This window comes from Pygocentrus nattereri, chromosome 7 (genome assembly GCF_015220715.1).
Source record: "Pygocentrus nattereri isolate fPygNat1 chromosome 7, fPygNat1.pri, whole genome shotgun sequence".
NCBI lineage: Eukaryota > Metazoa > Chordata > Actinopteri > Characiformes > Serrasalmidae > Pygocentrus > Pygocentrus nattereri.
Window position 1 is genome coordinate 32,323,862 of NC_051217.1, and position 18,337 is coordinate 32,342,198.

Genomic DNA, 18,337 nt, shown 5'->3' on the forward strand with positions numbered 1-18,337 from the left:
TGAATTCCAGCAAGGTACCGTGATAGGATGCCACCTGTGCAACAACTCCATTCGTGAAATGTCCTTGCAGTCAACTGTCAGTGGTATTATAAGTGGAAGCAACTCAGCCACAAAGTGGTAGGCCGCAGACAGAGTGGGGTCTGAAGATGCTGAGGGGCATAGCGCGCAGAGGTCGCCAACTTTCTGCAGAGTCACTCGCTACGGACCTCCAAACTGCATCTGGCCTTCAGATTAGCTCAAGAACAGCGTAGTAAGCTTCATGAAATGGGTTTCCATGGCTGAGCAGGTGCATCCAAGCCTTACATCACCAAGGACAATGCGAAGCTGCACTCACTCCCATCATCATGAAGTGCTTCGAGAGGCTTGACATGAGGCACATTAAAGACCAGCTTCCTCCTTCACTGGACCCACTGCAATTTGCATATCGCCAACTGCTCAACAGACAACGCCATCTCCACCACATTCCATCTGGCTCCTACCCACCTGGACAATAAAGACACCTATGTCAAAATGCTGTTCATAGACTTTAGTTCAGTATTCAACACCATCATCCCTCAGCAGCTGATTGGAAAACTGAGCCTGCTGGGCCTGAACGCCTTCCTCTGTAACTGGATCCTGGATTTCCTGATTGAGAGACCTCAGTTAGTCAGGATAGGTAATAACATCTCCAGCACCACCATACTGAGCACTGGCACCCCTCAGGGCTGTGTGGTTAGTCCACTGCTGTTCACTCTACTGACTCATGACTGTACTGTAAAGTACAGCTCAAATCACATCATCAAGTTTGCTGATGACATGACTGTGGTGGGTCTGATCAGCAAGAATGATGAGTCAGCGTACAGAGAGGAGGAGCAGCGGCTAATGGACTGATGCGGAAACAACAACCTGTCTCTGAATGTAGACAAAACTAAAGAGATGGTTGTTGACTTCCGAAGAGTGCGAGGTGACCACGCCCCACTGAACATCACTGGCTCTGCTGTGGAAATCGTCAGGAGCACCAAGTTCCATGGTGTCCACATCACAGAGAACCTCACCTGGTCCCTCAACACCATAGCCAAGAGAGCACAGCAGCGCCTCTACTTCCTGCGGAGACTGAATAAGGCTCGTTTCCCCCTCCCATCCTCACCATGTTCTACAGGGGGACTGTGGAGAGCATCCTGAGCAGTTGCATCATCACTTGGTTTGGGAATTGTACCGCCTCAGAAAGCAAGACCCTACAGTGTATAGTGAGGAAAGCTGAGAAGATCTTTGGGGTCTCTCTCCTCTCCATCATGGACATCTACACCACACGCTGAATCCGGAAAACCACTAGCATTGTGGATGACCCCATCCATCCCTCACACTGACTTTTTTCACTGCTGCCATCTGGCAGAAGATACTGGAGCATCCGTGCCACCACTGACAGACTCTGCAACAGCTTTGCTCCACAAAAGATCAGGTTTTTAAACTCACAAGGACTGAACTAACCCCCTCCCCCCCCACCATGCTCCACACACACACCTCTTTTGATGCTCTACTTGCACTATCTGGAATATTGCTGCTAACGCTGTGTTTACACTATTTTACTCAGGTATTACCTCAGTAACTGCTGTGTTTATGTATGTCATCTCATTGCGTGACTCACAGATCACAGAACGTTAAATATCTCTGCACCTTATTCTCACTACTTCATGTCCAGAAATATGTTCTGTGTTGGTGCTAAACTGCCCTGTCTGTTTACTGTGTCTAATGTCTGTTTAATTTATCGTATTTATTTTATTGTTTCTAGCTTTATTTTTTGTTTGCACACTATGTCTGCATGTTAGCATTTTGCAATTTTTATTTCTTGTTGCACCTTGCTGTTCCTGGAGGAACGTAATTTCACTCCACTGTGTACTTGTATATAGATGGAATAACAATAAAAGCCTCTTGACTTGACTTGACTTGAAAGTGTTGAATGCAGTGGTGTAAAGCGTTGCCACTGGGCTCTAGAGCAGTGGAGACGTGTTCTCATGCTTCTCCATCTGACAATCTGATAGATGAGTCCGTGTTTGGCGGTTGCCAGGAGAACGGTACTTGTCTGACTGCATTATGCCAAGTGTACAGTTTGGTGTCGGGTTGTTTTTCAGGAGTTGGGCTCAGGAACTCTTAATTCTTCTTTGTAGGAACAGTTTGGGGATGGCCCTTTTCTGTTCCAACATGCATGCACACCAGTGCACAAAGCAAGGTCCATAAAGACATGGATGAGCGAGTTTGGTGTGGAAGAACTTGACTGGCCTGCGCAGAGTCCTGATCTCAACCCGATAGAACACCTTTGGGATGAATTAGAGTGGAGACTGCGAGCCAGGCCTTCAGTGTCTGACCTCACAAATGCGCTTCTGAAAGAATGGTCAAAAATTCCAATAAATACATTCTTAAACCTTGTGGAAAGCCTTTCCAGAAGAGTTTTACTGGCTGACATCATATTAAACCCTATGGATTAAGAATGGGATGTCACTCAAGTTCATGTGTGTGTGAATATATATATATATATATATATATATATATATATATATAGGATTGGATTAGCCACACACGTATATTAGAGTATTCAGATGTTCTCATAAAAGTGAGGATAGAGACAATATTATGCAATATACAGATTGAGGGCATTCATACACAGATAAACCAAGACTATGGCCTGGGGACTATTTCACAAAGCAAGATTTCATAGACAGACGCCTTAAGCCAGGACTAGACTGACTAACTGGAGGAGAGTTGAGGACATTCCTATTCCTATACTAAGAAATTCTTTATGCTTTGTGGAACAACCCAACATTTTGTGTTCTGCATTTTGCAAACACACATGCCACACACAACCACTGACAACTGAACGCTGTAGGATGAAGGCGAAATTAGGTTTGGGTAATTAATGAGCTATGTTCTTAATAAAACAAGACAATTAAGTATTGTTATACGTGAGGACATGGAGAAAGAGTTAGCAGTGCTTGACTGATGGATAGTCTTACCCAGCTAAACACTGGCCATTTTGCTTTAAGCTTTTCTTTTGTTCTATAGGAGTAAACTTAAAAAGTCACTAAAATATATCAGTTCACAGACTCCTGTGTTCTATTCACAAAAGCGGCTTTAACAATTCAGGAAAGTGCTATTATCATCAATAGACTGTCATTTCTATCTGCAACTATATAATCAGAGTTCAGCCTATAGTATTTACTCTCTCACTGTGAAGCAGCCATTATGTCTTTGGATCGACTGAAATCACAATATGTAGTGTGGCTTGTTAATCAACAGAAAACGTCATTTACAGCTTCCTGAGTCAAATTCAGAAATAATTGTCCACCAAAGTTTTAGGAAAAGCTTGGAATTCTGATGAATAGCGTTCAGTGGCTAAGTGATGCTGAGTTGTGGGTAGTACTGAAATTCAATGCTTTCATGACAGTGACAGATTTACTTCAATACTAATCACTATCAAAAAAGTGTCATTCAATAACATTTCTATGTCCATGTAGTCAATCTTAGCAGCATCTGTGAGCTAACAAGCATGTATGTTACAAAATCAAGACTGTAGTTCTAATTTCCACACACTCCACTGCACAGTGTTAACATTAGTGTGTCTTGATTAATCTACCCACTTCCAGTACCTCACACTTAGTTCTGGTTTATGACACACCCAGTTTCATTTTGTAAAAAAAAAAAAAGGTATCACAAAAAGCATCTTTCAGGAATCAGTATCCAAATCAAGGTGTTAGTATTGATGTCACAAAAAAATGAACAATACCATTCTTTAAGTGTGGAAATGCATTTGCATAAATGAGGGAGAGAGGAAGACAGAACAGAGAAGAGAAAGGGGATTAGGAGCATTGAGAGAAACATGGAGAGAGAAAGAGGAGAGAAAGAACATTAATAGAGAGAGAGAGACAGAAAGAGAGAGAGAGAGAGAGACAGAGAGAGAGAAAGGAGAGGGAAAGGCCAGTGAGAGAGAGAGTAAGAGGAAAGTGAGAGAGCAAGCAAGAGAAACAGCGAGGTACAGAAGAGAGAGAGATTGCTGAGGTGAAAATACGGCAAGAGAGAAATGCTTATGCAGCCAGATACCTCAAAGGCAGGTGTAGGGGGTATAGTAACTGGGACACACAAACCCATACTCCAGAGAGTGACTATTATTCCATTACCCCTTCCCTATATTACAGTCACTAGCCTCTCCCTTACGCACCACCTGTCATTGTATTTCCGTTAGCCAAGTGTTGCACAATATGGGCACACACACGCCCATAGATCAGTGGGCAATAAACACACACAGAGGCAGGTGGTCTGAGGCAGTGATTCCAGCATTTCCATCCTCCCTTTCACATCCCAGCAGTAACAGAGGAGTGGAGCTGTTCCCTCCAGAGACTCTGATCTGACAAAGTCATCCTGTCTGACTGCACACTGACCCCTGAGACACACACACACACACACACACACACACACAAGATTCACATCAAAAAGTCATAGCATTAACTGCCACAACACCACACATGCAGCTCAACACGTACACCTACATGTAACCATGACAACACAGCCACGGAAAGCTCACTACTCACTACACCAGCACAGAGATAACTATGATGACCCACAGCTCACCATGGCAACCAACTGTGATGGCCATTATTTTCAGTAAGCAAGCCAACAAGGTCATCATAGCAATGCAAATACAACTACCATAATCAAGACATCAGTTCAGTGATGAACGAATGATGATATAAATAGATAGTTGTATTATTTATCAATAAGAACCATCATATTCAGGTTATAACTACATGAAAATATAGCATCATTGGCACACACACACACAAACACATATGTATATATGTATATGCATATGTGTTAGACTACAGCAATGTTTATTGGTTATCACCTGAATTTTAAATGTAATTATTTAAAATATTAGTATGTACCATACAAAAAAAGGGCCATGTCAGCCGTTGTGCAGCATCCCCTCTTCTTTTAACAACAATCTATAAACGTCTAGTATGTGAGGAAACCAACTGCTGGAGATCTGCATTTGTGTCTGATGTAGGATTCCAGCTGCTCCACAGTCCTGGGTCTTCTTTGCCAGATTTTCCGTTTCATGATGCGGCAAATGTTTTCTATTGGTGAAAGATCTGGATGGCAGGCGGGCCAGGTCAGCACCCGGACTCTTCTTCTGTGAAGTCATGATGTTGTGATGGATGCAGTATATGGTTTGACATTGTCTTGCTGAAATATGCAAGGCATTCCCTGAAAGAGACGTCGTCTGGATAGGAGCATATGTTGTACTAAAAATGCAACCCCACACCATCAGAGGTGCAGGCTTTTAAAGTGTGCGCTGATAACAAGCTATATGGTCCTTCTCCTCTTGAGTTCGCAGGACACAGCATCCGTGGTTTCCAAAAAGAATTTCAAATTTTGATTAATCTGAGCACAGGACAGTTTTACATTTTGCCTCGGTGCATTTTATATGAGCTTTGGCCCAGAAAAGACAGCAGTGTTTCTGGATCATGTTGACATATGGGTTCATCTGTGCATGATACAGCTTTAACATGCATTTGTGGATGTCACAGCAAACTGTGACTCTGCCTCTCTAGTCATGTGAGTTAGTTGGAGCTGTTTTTATTAGTACCACTTACTTTTCCAGCCCTTGGTTGCCCATGTCCCAAATTTTTTGAGATGCATTGCTGCCATCAAGTTCTAAATGAGTTAATGTTTTTCAAGAAAAAATGGTAAAATGTCTCAATGTCATCTGATATGTGTGGGCCTATGAGATAGCATTGCACACAGCGACCCAACTTTTTTGGAATTGAAGTTTTGTATATATTTGTATGTATTATAATTTTTTAAACAATTTACAATTTAGCAGTGAGTTTATCACAATATACATTAGAATAAAGCCATACTCATAATTCAAATGAGCATAAAACAATAAAAAGTAACAAGAATTTCTTGGGTCCATATTTTTCCTTGACACCTTCACAGCCACCACAGAGACTTTCAATTACTTCATGAGCACAATTTAATGAAGCACTGATTGGGTCAAACCAGGAGCTGCTTTTTAACTGTATATAACACTGGGTTTCCTCGAGAAGAGGTTTAAAAATGTTTAAACAAAGACACTAACATCCATAAAATCACTACTCTTATATATATATATATATATATATATATATATATATATATATATATATATATATATATATATATATATATATATAAATCATTTTTAATATTTTGTAAATTTTGTTTATTCAAATATAAACACTTTTCTCAGCAAATTAACACATATTACCCAAATAAATAGATTTGAAAATGTGCCTAAGGCACAGTACTGTATATATACACATATATGTCCACATCACTGGATCTCTAATGACAACACTCACTTATACACTGACCACTGACCAGGACAGAAACTCCTTAAAACAGCACTGACCCAGACCTTTATTATGATCACAAATGACATGTGACAGTATTAACAAGCAAAGGCATGCATGCAAGCTCCCACACTCAACATCACCACGAGACCAGCACCTATCACTATGGCAACCATCTGACCAGTCAGTAACCAGGAAATATAGCCATCAGTGCAAAAGACAGATAATATGTAGGAAAGACACAATATACACACGAGTGCACAATGACAATAGTACTAATTATAAACACAGGAATATTTCCTCATAACTGATTACTGTCTATAAAACGCTTTATTAAAGTGTAGTGACAGCATAGTTCTGAGTGTGAAAGGAAAGGGCTTAGACATTAATGACTGAGAAATGGTGAAATCTCAAAACACTTGATTGCCAGCTCAAACACACAGGCACACACACACACACGCCTACCTCCCCACACACACACAGTCACGCTACACAGACATCTCTATAAGTGGAGCACTTTCTTCCAACCATTTCATTCAAGCTGAGAAAGCTCACAATCAGAACATGGAAGCCAGATTGTACACTGCAAATGCAGAACACACACAGGCCACCTTTACTAAAACACCCTGACCAAACGTCAGACCACAGCAGATGCTACCTTAGACAAACCAATCACTGAGACAAATGACACACTGAGAGTGACTGGCGCATAAACAGATTCAGGTTCCACACCCTGACACTATTCCATGGAATGGAGTGGAGCGACACATCCACCTTCGCTGATGACAGAGACTGAGAAGGAATGACAGAGAACAGAGGGAGAGAGAGAGAGAGAGAGAAAAACCCTCCTTGATATGAGAACATCAATAATTAAGACGATACAGCAGTCACACTAAGAGGACCCGTCCACAATGAAGGAAGACCGTGCCCTGTTCTGACAGCACACACACACTGCCCAGCTGAGAGTCACAAACACACACAGACACACACCCCTCAAAAACGGCAACGAATAATACACACCCAAAATGTCTCTGGCCACAGCAGCCACATATCTCTCTCTCACTTTCAATCTTTCTGTGCCCCACTTTCCAATGTCACCAATGACATAAAGATGGGGAGGACGGGTAGAATGAAAGGAACAGAGAGAGAATGAGAGACAGACCCTGGAGCTGCCGCACATTCCCCACACACACACATGCATACACACATTGCCTTCTTTGCAGCTGCTGCTGCGGCTGCCTGCAACAACCTGAGCACCGCCATCTCCCTGTCTCCCTCCCCCTCTCTTTCTTTCCATCTTCCTCTGTCTCTCTCCATCCCCCAGCATTGCCACTCTCCTTCCCTCCATCTCCTGCATCCATCTCTCTTTCTCTCAGTCTCCATCCCAGTCAGCTTCTGGCTCCTTTTGCTTGCATCCCAGTCTCTCTCTCTCTCTCTCACTGTCTTTTCTCCTCTTTACCTGAGGCTTGCTGGGCGGTTGCCTGTTGCGGCGGTTTGGTCTGGGCCGTGAGCGGGTGTAGTGCCTCAGCGTTTGGCCTTCGATGGGCAGGTCCATAGGGGGCTGAGTAGACGCGGGCTCCGGACGCCGGGGCTGTGTGCTGTTGCTGCCCGCCGCCGCTCCACAGCCAGAGCCGACAGGCCCCGCCCCCATCCCTGGCTGGGCGGGGCCTAAGGTTCTGGCCCCACCCACAGCTGTCATGACAGACAGGCCAGTCACCAACGAAGAGGAGAACGTCAGGCTCCGCCTCCTCTCCTCAGCTGTCAGCCTGGAGCCCTGAGCCCCTCCCCCTCCTCTCTCTCTCTCCCTCGCTCGCGCTCTCTCACGCTCCTCCACCTCCTGCTGGGAATGCGCACTCGCGCGAGCCTGCTGCTCGCCTTCCCCTTCCAACAGACCTGCAGAGAGGAGGGAGAGAGAGAAAGAGAGAGGAAACGACAACACAGAGAGATAATGAGAGAAGGCTACCCGGTCTTATAATGTGCATTTCTAAACAGCGGGCTGGAGGACAGACAGGCAGGAAGAAAAGGATGCGAGATAGAGGGAGCTGAAAACAGGCGTGTCGCCTCAGAGACGAGAGGAGACTGTGAAGGCAGATGAGGGAAGAGAGAGAGAGAGAGAGAGAGAGAGAGAGAGAGAGAGAGAGAGAGAGAGAGAGAGAGAACGCGAAGGAGGGATACATGGAAGAGAAAGATGGGGTGACATGATTGCAGATGGACAGAGGCAGACTCTAGGTGGAGTGACTGAGCTTGACAAGGCGTGTCGAAAAGAGAGCTGGGGTGATAAACAGGAGGAGGGGTGTAGCACTCGGTTTGCAAACTGGGGTCCCCAGTCCACACTCCCTCCCTTTCTGCCTTTATCTCTGCCTCTCTCTCCCACTAAGAGATTCAGTGGGCTGCGATTAAAATGGCTATGCTCCAGTTAGCTACAACCCTCTGTTTGCTCCACAGCGGATCGTTTATTTTTTGGTTTATTTCGGTCAAAGGGGTCTCCGATTTCCCCTCCAATCTCACAATCAGCTCCCTCCTCTTCTGTCAGACCCTTAAAAGCTATGACAGGGCAGTCAGGCAAGCAAAGGGAGTCCCAGGAGACGAGAAGGGGGATCCCCTGCTCATTTTAATTACATACACATAAACCATGCAAAAGATAGCAATACATCCATTCACATAGCACAAATACATGTAACCAGATACATTTGTACACATTGTGTCCTTGATCTAAATTACTCAGTTGTCTCTTGAGGAGGGAAACTGACTGAGTGCCATGTCACTTCCCTCAATCAGTCATAAAAGACATCATGCATATTCTAACCATAATTATGGTTTGTATGAACACGTTCTATCTCAGGGACTTTAGCACTACACTATCAAATGACACAGAGGGATTTTTCCTTTTGTTTTGGCTGCTCTATTATTAACCTATCACAGAGCTTATACCAGCGTTAAGTCCAACAACAGCCTTTCGACCCCTCCTTTGCTTCTCAGCCCACTCCACACTGGTTAATTAAGCAGATCTCACATGAACTGTGACCTCCGCAGCTGTTGGCGTCTGGGAGGGTTTGGAGCAGCCAACCAGTAATAAGCAATGTCTAACATCACAGAATTGGACCAATTAGCTTTAGCCGGAAATGGAAGCAAAGTACCTTAAGTGACCTAGACTTAAAAAAACCATAATTAATGAATAAAAGCATATCGCTGTTGTCGGAGCAAAATCTTGTATCTTCAAAAGGATAACTTTACAGGAAAAGAAAAAAAACAGACTCTACCTTTAATGAAAGTCTATGGAACCAGACATTTTTCCAAGGAAATTTGGGTAATTTCTGTTGGTCCTTTCATCTTGAAATTTATGCACAATATATAGCACTACGGGTATTTTCAATTTATGTCAAAAACTGAAAAATGACAAAAATGAAGATATGAGGTTTTGTTCCAACAGCAGTGGTATACACCATCACATTATATATATATTACACAGTGGGGTCCAAAAGTCTGAGATATTTTTCATTTGAACCAGAAAATAATCAACAGAGATGTTATGACAAATAAAACAGAAAAGCAATGACAAATAAAATGAAGAAGAAACATTCAAGACTCTACACTATTTCTGGATCACAAATCAGATTTAAGCAATTTGGACACATTAACCATTTTTGTACAAAAAGGTGAGATTTGTAGTTTCTTACTTCCATTTTTCCATGTTTCTTACTTTCCATCGAAATTTATCTCCAGACCACACTTTCTGATCTACTCATCAGAAGTGTTTACACCTGTGGAGTTTGTGGAGTGCACACTCTCATTAAAACAAAAGAGGGACATACCAAATACTAAGAAAAATCTGAAATTCTTGGTAAAAATTCAAAAATTAAATTTTTCATGCAAATAGTTATGCCAAAAAAACTTGTTTTGAGTTAGAAAGTAATGCAAATGCATTTTCACTAGTGGTCTCAGATTTTTGGACCCCACTGTATGTGTGTGTTTGATATAAATATACATATAATATTTACTATAATAAGTATGCATTACCTCATTTTAACTTTTTTATTTAAATTTGAACAATTTTGAATATTCTGCCTACATGAAGGCAGAAGTGTGTTAATGATGAGATATATTCTGTGTTGAGGGTCACTGTGAGGGTGAGGGAAACTTACTTTTGACCGAAGGGGCTGGCCGGATACTCCGCGTGCAGAAACTGTTCCTCCACATGACAGGCACATACTAAAGACAGAGCACAATAATATGTTACAAAAATATAGCAAAACCGTTTTTTATTACAGCTCATTGACTTTCATAATTATAGTGAAATTTCAATGGCACTAATTTTACAAACTTCATTTCTAAAACAGTTGGGTTAAAAATAAAATCAGAAAGCAGTGATTAGTAAATTATGTCTAACGTTTTAAATTGAGAGGGTCGCCTCAAGGCAAATTAAAATTGCAGAGAGGAAAACTCTGACTGTTGTGTGTGCTTATGCACCAAACAAAAGGTCAGAGTATTCAGCCTTCTTGGAGCGAGTGGGCGGGGTTCTGGAAAGGGTCCTGCCTACAGACTCCATAGTCTTACTGGGGGAATTCAATGCTCATGTTGGCAATGACTGGGAGACCTGGAGAGGCGTAATTGGGAAGAACAGCATGCCCATCTAAACCTGAATGGGGACTTGTTATTGGACTTCTGTGCCAGGCATGGATTGTCCATAACAAACACCAAGTTTGAACACAAGGATGTTCATAAGTGTACATGGTACCAGAGCTCCTTGGGTCAGAGGTCAATGATCGACTTTGTTGTCATTTCATCTGACGTGGGACCGTATGTTCTGGACACTCGGGTAAAAAGAGGTGCTGAGCTGTCAATTGATCACCATCTGGTGGGGAGATGGATCAGATGGCAAGGAAAACTGGTGGTCAGACCCGGTAGGCCCAAGCGAATAGTGGGGGTGTGCTGGGAACGACTGTTGGAGGCCCCTGTTCAGAATGATTTTAACTCCCACCTCCGGGAGAGCTTTTCTCATGTCCCAGGGGAGGTAGGGGACATGGAGTCCGAATGGACCCTGTTCAAAACCTCCATTGTGGAAGCTGCTAGGCATAGCTGTGGCCAAATGCTTGTGGGTGCCTGTCGGGGCGGTAACCCAAGAACCCCCTGGTGGACATCAGTGGTGAGGGAGGCCGTCAAGCTGAAGAAAGAGGCCTGACTCAGCAGAGAGGTACCGACAGGCGAGAAAGGTGACAGCCGCAACAGTGGCAGAAGCAAAATCCAGGGCGTGGGAGGAGTTTGGCGAAGCCATAGAAAAAGACTTTCGTTTGGATTCAAGGAGGTTCTGTCCGGCGACTCAAGAGTGGTCGGGGTGGCTGCGCCCTAGCTGTTTTCGGCAAGGGTAGAGAAACTCGGACTTCAAATGAGAATATTGTCGGTCGGTGGAAGGAGCACTTCGAAGAACTCCTTAATCTGGGAGACATGCCGCCCTCACAGGAGTCAGGGGTGGAGGCCTATGGCGTGTCAAGCTCCATTTCCCTGGTGGAGGAGGTCACTGAGGTAGTTGGCAAGCTCTTCAGTGGCAAGGCACCGGGGGTGGATGAGATTCATCTGGAGATGCTTAAGGCTCTGGATATTGTGGGGCTGTCATGGCTGACGCGCCTCTGCAATATTGCATGGACCTCAGGAACAGTACCCTTGGACTGGCAGACCGGGATGGTGGTCCCCATTTTTAAAAAAGGGGACCGGAGGGTGAGTGCCAACTATCGGGGTATCACACTGCTCAGCCTCCCTGGGAAAGTCTATGCCAAGATGCTGGAAAGGAGACTCCGACCAATAGTTGAACCTCAGACTGAGGAGGAACAATGCGGATTCCGTACCGGCCGTGGAACAATGGACCAGCTTTTCACCCTCTTGCGGATTGTTGAGGGGGCATGGGAGTTTGCCAACCCAGTCTACATGTGTTTTGTGGATTTGGAGAAGGCTTACGACCAGGTATCCAGATTCCCTGAATTTTTTTTATGATATTAAGCACCACAGAGGATGTAAACTCATCCTTGCTCATTATTGTCTAGGCATTTCCTGGAAGCTCCTTTTATACCCAAGTATGACTCCCAACTTTTTTGGAATTGAGGTTTGAAAGATTTAGGCCACATTTGCATACTGTATTAATAATGAGTGGCACCAAAAGGGATCATATGGCCTCAGTCAATAAGCTAGCCATACCCCACTGTCTTCTAGCTACATTAGAATCATGGAATAGCTAAACTAGACACAGCTCTTGAGAAGTTACCTGTTGTTACCTCTTCAAGTTTTTATGTTTAGAGTATATTCACTGGCAAAATGTATTGTGTTTTCTCTGATAGAGTCCAGTAACAGTTCCCTTCTACTTTGTACCTGTTATTTTATATTTTGTCTCTGTTATTTCTCTAAAACTGAGTCTTCCTGGCTACATGATTCAGTTTAGTCCAATAATAAACAATCAAATTTAATTTGAAGCTTTGCGGCAAGTTTGATAATCTGCAGATGTTTACATGCAGAAAGTGTCATGGGGTCACAAGTTCTCTGGTGTGTAGATGTGTGTTAGGAGTGAAAGAACCAAGTGCTAACTAACCTCATCAGTAGGGAACTCGTTCTCCACCACTCTTAGCTGAGGCACATTGGTCTTACTGCTGAAAGGCTGGGAGTATTCTTTTAAATGCTTATCCTGAAATAAGACTTTGGCATTAGCACAAACACACAAAAACACACTCATACACTCATAAGGCACATGAAGTACACATTCACACCACTGAACACACCAGTTTTTGCTGAGCCACTGACAAGTCTTGCAGAACCTCCTCAATGATACTCTCCACTAGAGAGACGCTGACTGATACTTTCAGTTCACTGAGAGAAAGAGAGAGAGGAAAGAAGAGGTGGAGGAAAGGAAAGATAAAGAGTTCAAAGCAAGAAAATACATGAAGAGAAACGTTATTACTCAGAACAAAACCATGACGAGAAACACAACAGGATGACAGTTATTTAAATGTTAGGTAACATACACAATGAACAACCTGGTTTTCTTTCTTGTAGTCTTAGTAGGATTAAAACTGCAATGTAGCAATGTAGTTGTAAACATTACAAAATAATAATGCTGTACATCATCAAAAATCATGCTGTAAAGCTCAAATGTCCTACGTATATGTTCATTGGTATGTATGATAACTAAAGCAAGAAAGAGTGTAAGTCTGTGTATGAGAGACCGTGAGAAAGTTAATCAATGGAATAATGTGATTGTTATTGGCATGCACGATGACATTGGAAATATATCAGTATTGGCAGATAATTACTTAAGAAAATGATTGGCTTCAAACTGATATTTTATTAAGTATTTATTGTATATGTAGCACTCAATGTTGAGGTCACACTTGACTACTATTCTAAAATAAGTGCATTTTATTCATTTTATGTTACATATATTGTATATACTAACCCAGGTAGATCTATATCAATTCTATATTTTAAAAGTATAGTTCATGTGGCCGATAGATTAGCTCAAGAACAGCGCGTAGAGAGCTTCATGGAATGGGTTTCCATGGCCGAGCAGCTGCATCCAAGGCTTACATCACCAAGCGCAATGCAAAGCGTTGATTGCAGTGGTGTAAAGCACCGCCACTGGGCTCTAGAGCAGCAGAGACGTGTTCTCTGGAGTGACGAATCATGCAATCACGCTTCTCCTTCTGGCAATCTGATGGACGAGACTCGGTTTGGTGGTTGCAAGGAGAATGGTACATGTCTAACTGCATTGTGCCAAGTGTAAAGTTTCATGGAGGTGGGATTATGGCGTGGGGTTGGTTTTCAGGAGTTGGGCTCGGCCCTTTAGTTCCAGTGAAAGGAACTCTTAATGTAGTGTATGTACATGAAAAATATTGGACTTGGTCATCTGCTCAGAATTCTCATATCGCTGCATCCCTATTAATTATAATGTCATGTTTTATTGAGGCATGTCCGACACTGGAGAAGCATTTTCCACATTTGGCACGCACAATCAATTCCACAAAAGGTGGGACAGTATGAAATGAAACAGAAATGAAAATGTTGACCTGTATTTAAATGAAAGTAAAAAATTTGATTTTTAATGTCTTTTCTTATTGATACTTTGTGATGTATGCTCATTTCAAAACAGATGCCTACATCATGTTACAATACACGGGGCCAGAGAAATGCACCACTACGAACACTGTTAAATGCTTTAAAAGAGGTGATGGAGTAATGATGGGGTATAAAAGGATGACCAAGGAAAGGCCTAGTCCTTCATGAGCAAGGACGGTTTGAGGTGCACAATATCGTCAAAAGATTCAGAGAATCCAGAGAAATCTCTGTGCATAAAAAACAAGGCCAAAAACATTGAGAATACTTTGACAAACCGCTGTCAACAAACACTGCTCATTATTTCTTTCACAGAGGTAAGTTATAACTCTACTGTGCACAGCAGAAGCTGTATGTCAACAATGCCTTGTCCCAACCCTTTTGGAACGTGTTGCAGACATCATATTTGGAATAAGAATATATACAAAAAGAAAAACAATAAGGTGAAACATCAAATATTGTGTTTTTGTACCATTTTCACAGGTTTGACACAGCTCAAACTGAATTTATTAATGACATCTAATTTTATTAACATTTCACATACTGTCCCAACAGTTTTAGAATTGGATTGTACTCACAAATGAGGAAAGAAGATGAAAACACTAAGTATATCAGAGTTCAATATATAATACTGATATTTGCGTATGTGTATGACTCACCTGAGCTTTTCCCTGATGCTGTTCTCTGCCTGCTGCACTGTGCTGTGGATGAAGTGGGTGGCCTGTCGTGTTTTGGTGGCCACGCGGTTGGCCAGCTGCTCGCTAACACTCGTTCTCTGGACGACTCGAGGGCAGACTGCCTGGGCAAACTGCAGCATCATCTGTGCCTGCTCCTGCAGAAACATGTTAATAACCATCTGTTAGTGTTGTAGTCAAGACCAATAAATCCGAGCCCATGTAAGGACAAAGACCAAGACAAGATCAAGACAAGACCGAGACCAGGAGCGTTCAAGACAAAACAGAGAACAGCTATTATATATGTATATATGCACTATATCTCCAAATGTATTCACTAGCCCATCCAAATCATTGAATTCGGGTGTTCCAATCACTTCCATGGCCACAGGTGCATAAAACCATGCACCTAGGCATGGAGACTGCCTCTACAAACATTTGTGAAAGAATGGTCGCTCTCAGGAGCTCAGTGAATTCCAGCAAGGTACCATGATAGGATGCCACCTGTGCAACAAGTCCAGTCGTGAAATTTCCTCGCTACTAAATATTCCACAGTCAACTGTCAGTGGTATTATAACAAAGTGGAAGCAACTGGGAATGACAACAACTATGTAAAATGACAGAGTGGGGTCAGCAGGTGCTGAGGTGCATAGTGCGCAGAGGTTGCCAACTTTCTGCAGAGTCAATCACTACAGACCTCCAAACTTCACGTGGCCTTCAGATTAGCTCAATAACAGTGCATATAGAGACTCATGAAATGGGTTCCTATGGCAGAGCAGCTGCATCCAAGCCTTACATCACGCTTCTCCAGCAATCCGATGGACGAGTCTGGGTTTGGCGGTTGCCAGGAGAACGGTACTTGTCCGACTGCATGTGTAAAGTTTGGTGGAGGGGGAATTATGGTGCGGTGTTGTTTTTCAGGAGTTGAGCTAGACAATTTCATGCTCCCAACTGAAGGGATTTATTGATAAAATATATCCTTGAGTCATCATTAATAAAAGGTTTGCAGTAATCTTTAATTTAGAAACTATTAAAATAGAGTATAGAGTCATTGCAACTAAGGTCCAGGTTGCCTTAGGTAGGAAAGTCAGGCCTCAAGCCTTCAGGCGAGAGGTGTCTGTACCAGGCATGCTTGCAGCGCTAGAAAGCCTTGAGAGATGAGCAGATTTGAGCTGTAAGAAATACAGCCTTTTTATCAAAAGCAAGCTAGCTTTTAGTGAGGAGATAGATAAGCAGTGAGCAGGAACGGGTCGTAACTCTTAAATAATTAAAAAGGCCCATTATGAAGAAGTCGTAAAAATGGTCTTTGTCTGACAAAGCATAGAGTAAATTTAACATAGCAAATATAATGACAGCCAATGGAAACCTTAGGCTGGTCAGAGAGGAGGAGTGAAGACAGTGCCCTAACACTAATCGAGAAGTAAACATATTCGAAAAACATTATAAAAACTGATGTAATGTGTTGAATCTTTGCATTTTGGCAATCCGGGAGCCGACTTGTCACCTGAAACTTAATAAATGAAGAGGGCCTTCTCCTTCCTCAACAGAACCATCAGCGGAAATTTGAGTTTTTATCTTCTTCATTCTTGCAAGAAAATCTTTTAAACTTTTTGGCGGTATTGCTTTTTATAATTTGCATATATATATATATATATATATATATATATATATATATATATATATATATATACACATGTTTGACAAAAAGTGAACATAAACAACATCCACAGTTACTATTACATGAAAAACATAAAATATAATATAAATTTTCTATATATTTTACTAGATTTTCATATACATGAAAATATAGTAATAATAACAAAATTACTGCCCTCAAGGAATCTTTGAATTTTGGACCAATGAAGATCAACAAACAAATAATACTCAGTAAAGCCATCATTTCAGGTCCCACCATGGGCTCTGATCATACTATAGCTTTTTTTTTAGATGCAAAAAATCATTACAATACACACATTTAACCAAAACGTAATATGTATCTAATCTTGTCGAAATCCAGAAATCCATTTGCAGCTTTCCTCGCTTCAGCCTGAATTACAGCACTCTGTAAGTGGCAAATCAGCCTTCTGATTAGTGGAGTCAGAAAAAGACGATCTGATCTTAAATCTGTGGAAGGTTTTGTGGTCATTTGTGTTTGCTGCAAGTTGTAAAAGTTTGGGAACCTCTGATTCAGAGAAAGGACTGTTTTATTCTGTTTTAAAACTATACAGAGTCCATATGAAATTGAGACTGAGACCACTAGTTTATGCTCTCGAGACTGGACTCAAGTACACCAACGCTACCAACCACAATCCTCACACCAGCCCAAAGCATATTACAATGACTTTACTATGTTAGCTTCAGTTCAGGAGGCCTAGCAGCACTGCATTGCTGTAGATTTTCCTGATCTCACACGTCTGATTCAGCTCAAAAATAATTACTTTAATAATGATAATTACTTTAAAATGTGCACACTTACATTAACAAGCCGTATGTACAGCTGTAAATGATTAAGGGATAAACATCTGTAATTACAACCTCTGTGTACTACCTGGATTTCTTCGGTCAGCTCACTGGTTATAGCTCTGGCTGCGTCATCCAGGATGTGCTGCACTGTGGAACCAGCAGGGGGCGACCTCCCCAACTCATAAAGCCTGGGTAGTGACTGAAGAGACAGGGCTGATATTAAAACCCAAAAGACTTTTCAGAAATACTTCATTATATACTGAACAGAGATTGTGAGACATGCCTTATCTTCAGACTTTACTGAACCCCCCACATAAAAGTGTAACACATGCACTTATAACAAAAACGCAAGCCAAAACACAAATGTTAAAATACAAAAACATTTCTTATAACACATTTTCAAATCTTGTTTTTTTGTTTCCCCACTACCAGGCATTCTTAGACAGTTCTATATTTCTCTCAGGATTACCTCACTTACATTACATAGATTATTACATACATTTGATTATTTCAATATCAGTTGAAATATCAGTTGTCCTTATTTTTAAAGTAGTTTTGCCATCTGGTATCTGTATGTGGCACCTGTCATTAAACAGGCTTATGGGACTTAATTGTGACCTCCTGATTCACAAATAATGTGACTAATTTTAACCACCACTGCTCTGGTATTATGGAGATCACCTGACATTGTGTTGGATTTTTGCCCTGATCAATGAACTAGGCTGGCATTTTCATGTACCACTA

The 18,337-nt window shown here is 42.1% G+C and overlaps 1 protein-coding gene across 1 annotated transcript in view; it reads right to left on the reverse strand.

Annotated features, from left to right (window-relative positions):
- The window catches only part of carmil2 (capping protein regulator and myosin 1 linker 2), a 78,899-nt gene that overhangs the window by 24,591 nt on the left and 35,971 nt on the right, over positions 1 to 18,337 (reverse strand). The window contains 6 exon segments of the mRNA XM_017704202.2: positions 7,825 to 8,258; positions 10,508 to 10,574; positions 12,940 to 13,032; positions 13,127 to 13,214; positions 15,116 to 15,288; positions 17,679 to 17,792. Of these exon segments, the coding sequence (XP_017559691.2) occupies positions 7,825 to 8,258; positions 10,508 to 10,574; positions 12,940 to 13,032; positions 13,127 to 13,214; positions 15,116 to 15,288; positions 17,679 to 17,792 (969 nt within the window).